General features: G+C 43.4%; 1 protein-coding gene across 1 annotated transcript; it reads right to left on the reverse strand.

Annotated features, from left to right (window-relative positions):
- Nucleotides 1-844: 844 nt before the first annotated feature.
- LOC104602892 (uncharacterized) lies at nt 845-1,810 on the reverse strand. Its single transcript, XM_010266749.1, has 2 exons — nt 1,472-1,810; nt 845-919 (listed from the first exon to the last, which is right to left on the reverse strand). Exons 1-2 carry the CDS (start codon nt 1,808-1,810, stop codon nt 845-847), a joined length of 414 nt encoding a protein of 137 aa, XP_010265051.1.
- Between the last annotated feature and the right edge of the window lie 515 nt (nt 1,811-2,325).

The raw sequence follows: 2,325 nt of genomic DNA on the forward strand, positions 1-2,325 counted from the left end.
TTCTTATTCTAATCATTTGGTTGGATAGAATTGGAATCACATTATCTGATGCAACGTAGAAGCAGTGAAAACCGGGCTGGCTATGCAGGCATCGGGCGAACGCAAGCTTCGTAGCGAAGCCGGACGTGAATTTCTTGAGGAGAGAGAAAAGTTGGTGAAAACTGAATGTGTTTATTAGCTTGGAATTAACAGTATTTATAATACATCTGGAAATTGTAGAGTAACTAGGAAAGAAAAATTGTGATAGATCTTAAACATCTAATCTTCTAACTAGGATCGAACTCTTCTTGGATGTTGCCTTGATCTCCACCGTCCGATCTCCCTGGGTCTATCTCCTTGGAATTACCTTGGATCTTGAACTTCCTTGAATTTTGGGCTTATCTTGAATCTGGAATTCTTGATTTATCTTGGATTCTTGATTTATCTTGAACTTATCTCATGAATTGCCGCCTATATGAGGGGATGGGCCTTGAGATGGGCCTCCATCATTCTCCCCCACTTGGAAAGAACTCGACCCCGAGTCGTGACTGGGATATGCAAGTGTTGTCTCAGGCAGGTACCAGTGAAGGTCAGCAACATTGAATGTATTAGAAATACCCATGTGATCTGACAAGTCCACGACATACGCATTGTTGTTGATTTTCTTCATGATCTTGTATGGACCATACTTCCGAGGCTGTAGCTTGTTATACTTCCCCATGGGAATCTGTTCTTTTCTCAAGAACACCATGATTTCATCACCGACGTCAGATTCTTGGTGTCGGCGATGTTTGTCTGCCGCCATCTTGTATTTTGCATTGGTTTGCTCCAGTTTCTGCCTTACGGCATCTTGGATGGTCTGGATCTACTCTGCCAGCTGTTCTGCCGAGACACTGGGTACTCTGGGTTGCTTCACTAAGTCCAGTGCATGATTATGAACCTTCATATAGACAATGGAGAATGAAGATCTACCTGTAGAGCTGTGGACTGCATTATTGTAGGCGAACTCGGCTTGTGCTATGGCGAAATCCCACTACTTCGGTCTCTCCCTACAGATACTGCGAATCAAATTACCAAGGGTCCGATTCACCACTTTTGTCTATCCGTCCGTCTGCGGGTGGGCTGTACTGCTGAAATTCAATGATGAGTCAAATATCCTCCACAGGGTCATCCAAAAATGACTTAGGAACCTTGTGTCTCGATCTAATGTGATGGTCTTAGGTACCCCATGTAAACGGACAATTTCTCTAAAAAATAACTTGGCTGTTGTTGTTGCATCTGCTGCCTTCTTGCATGGAAGGAAATGAGTCATCTTTGAGAACCGGTCAACCACTACGAAGACGGAGTCCATATTTTTGGGAGTTTTGGGCAACCCTAGCACGAAATCCATGGATAAGTCTTCCCAAATCGCGGTAGGAACAAGTAGAGGCATGTAGAGGCCAGTATTCTAGGTCTGTCCCTTGGCTGTCTGACAGATATAGCATCTACTCACAATAGTAGTCACATCCCTTCTTAATTTCGGCCAGTAGTAACGCCCCTTGACTGCTTCAATTGTTTTGTCTCTCCCAAGGTGGCCTACCAATCCTCCCCCATGCAAATCCTTGATGATCTTTTCGCGGAGGGAGGTGCAAGGGATGCATAGCTGTTCCCCTTTTATAAGGAGCCCATCATGAAGGTAAAAGTCACCTATTGGCTGTCGATTTATACATTTTTCCCATGCCTGTTGGAAGTCCTCATCTTGGGCGTAGAGGTCTTTCAAGCATTCAAAGCCCACAATTTCAACACTGAGAGTCTTGATGAGGGCGACACGTCTACTAAGAGCATCAGCCATTGTATTTTGCTACCCGGCCTTATACATAATTTTGTATGGGAATTTATCAAGGAAAGCAGACCATCTTGCATCTAGATCACTCCTCAACTGCTTCTGCTTACTGAGATACTTAAGAGCTTGGTGGTCGGTGTAAAGAACAAATTCTTTGGCAATTAAATAATGTTCCCATGTTTTTAAGGCTCTAACTACAGCATAGAATTCCTTGTCATAGGTGGACCACTTCTTCTTGTCTTCACATAACTTTTCACTAAAGAAGCCAATGGGTCTCTTCTCTTGGGACAATACAGCCCCTATGCCAACTCTACTGGCATCACATTCTACTTCAAACAGTTTATCAAAACTTGGCAAAGCAAGGACAGGAGCAGTACATAATTTTTCTTTTATGAGGGCAAAACTCTGCTCTTGTTCTTCTCCCCACTGAAACTTCCCCTTTTTCAAACACTTAGTGATGGGAGCTACAATACTACTAAAGTGTTTGATAAATCGCCTGTAGAAAGTTGCTAACCCATGGAAAC

This window comes from Nelumbo nucifera, chromosome 1 (assembly GCF_055504915.1).
Source record: "Nelumbo nucifera cultivar China Antique chromosome 1, China Antique-T2T, whole genome shotgun sequence".
Lineage (NCBI taxonomy): Eukaryota > Viridiplantae > Streptophyta > Magnoliopsida > Proteales > Nelumbonaceae > Nelumbo > Nelumbo nucifera.

Coding starts and splice junctions, on each gene's coding strand:
- LOC104602892 (XM_010266749.1), bottom strand. CDS start 1,810: ATGGCTGATGCTCTTAGTAGACGTGTCGCCCTCATCAAGACTCTCAGT. Junction 920..1,471: donor GAAGGGATGTGACTACTATT/GTGAGTAGATGC, acceptor GTCTATATGAAG/GTTCATAATCATGCACTGGA.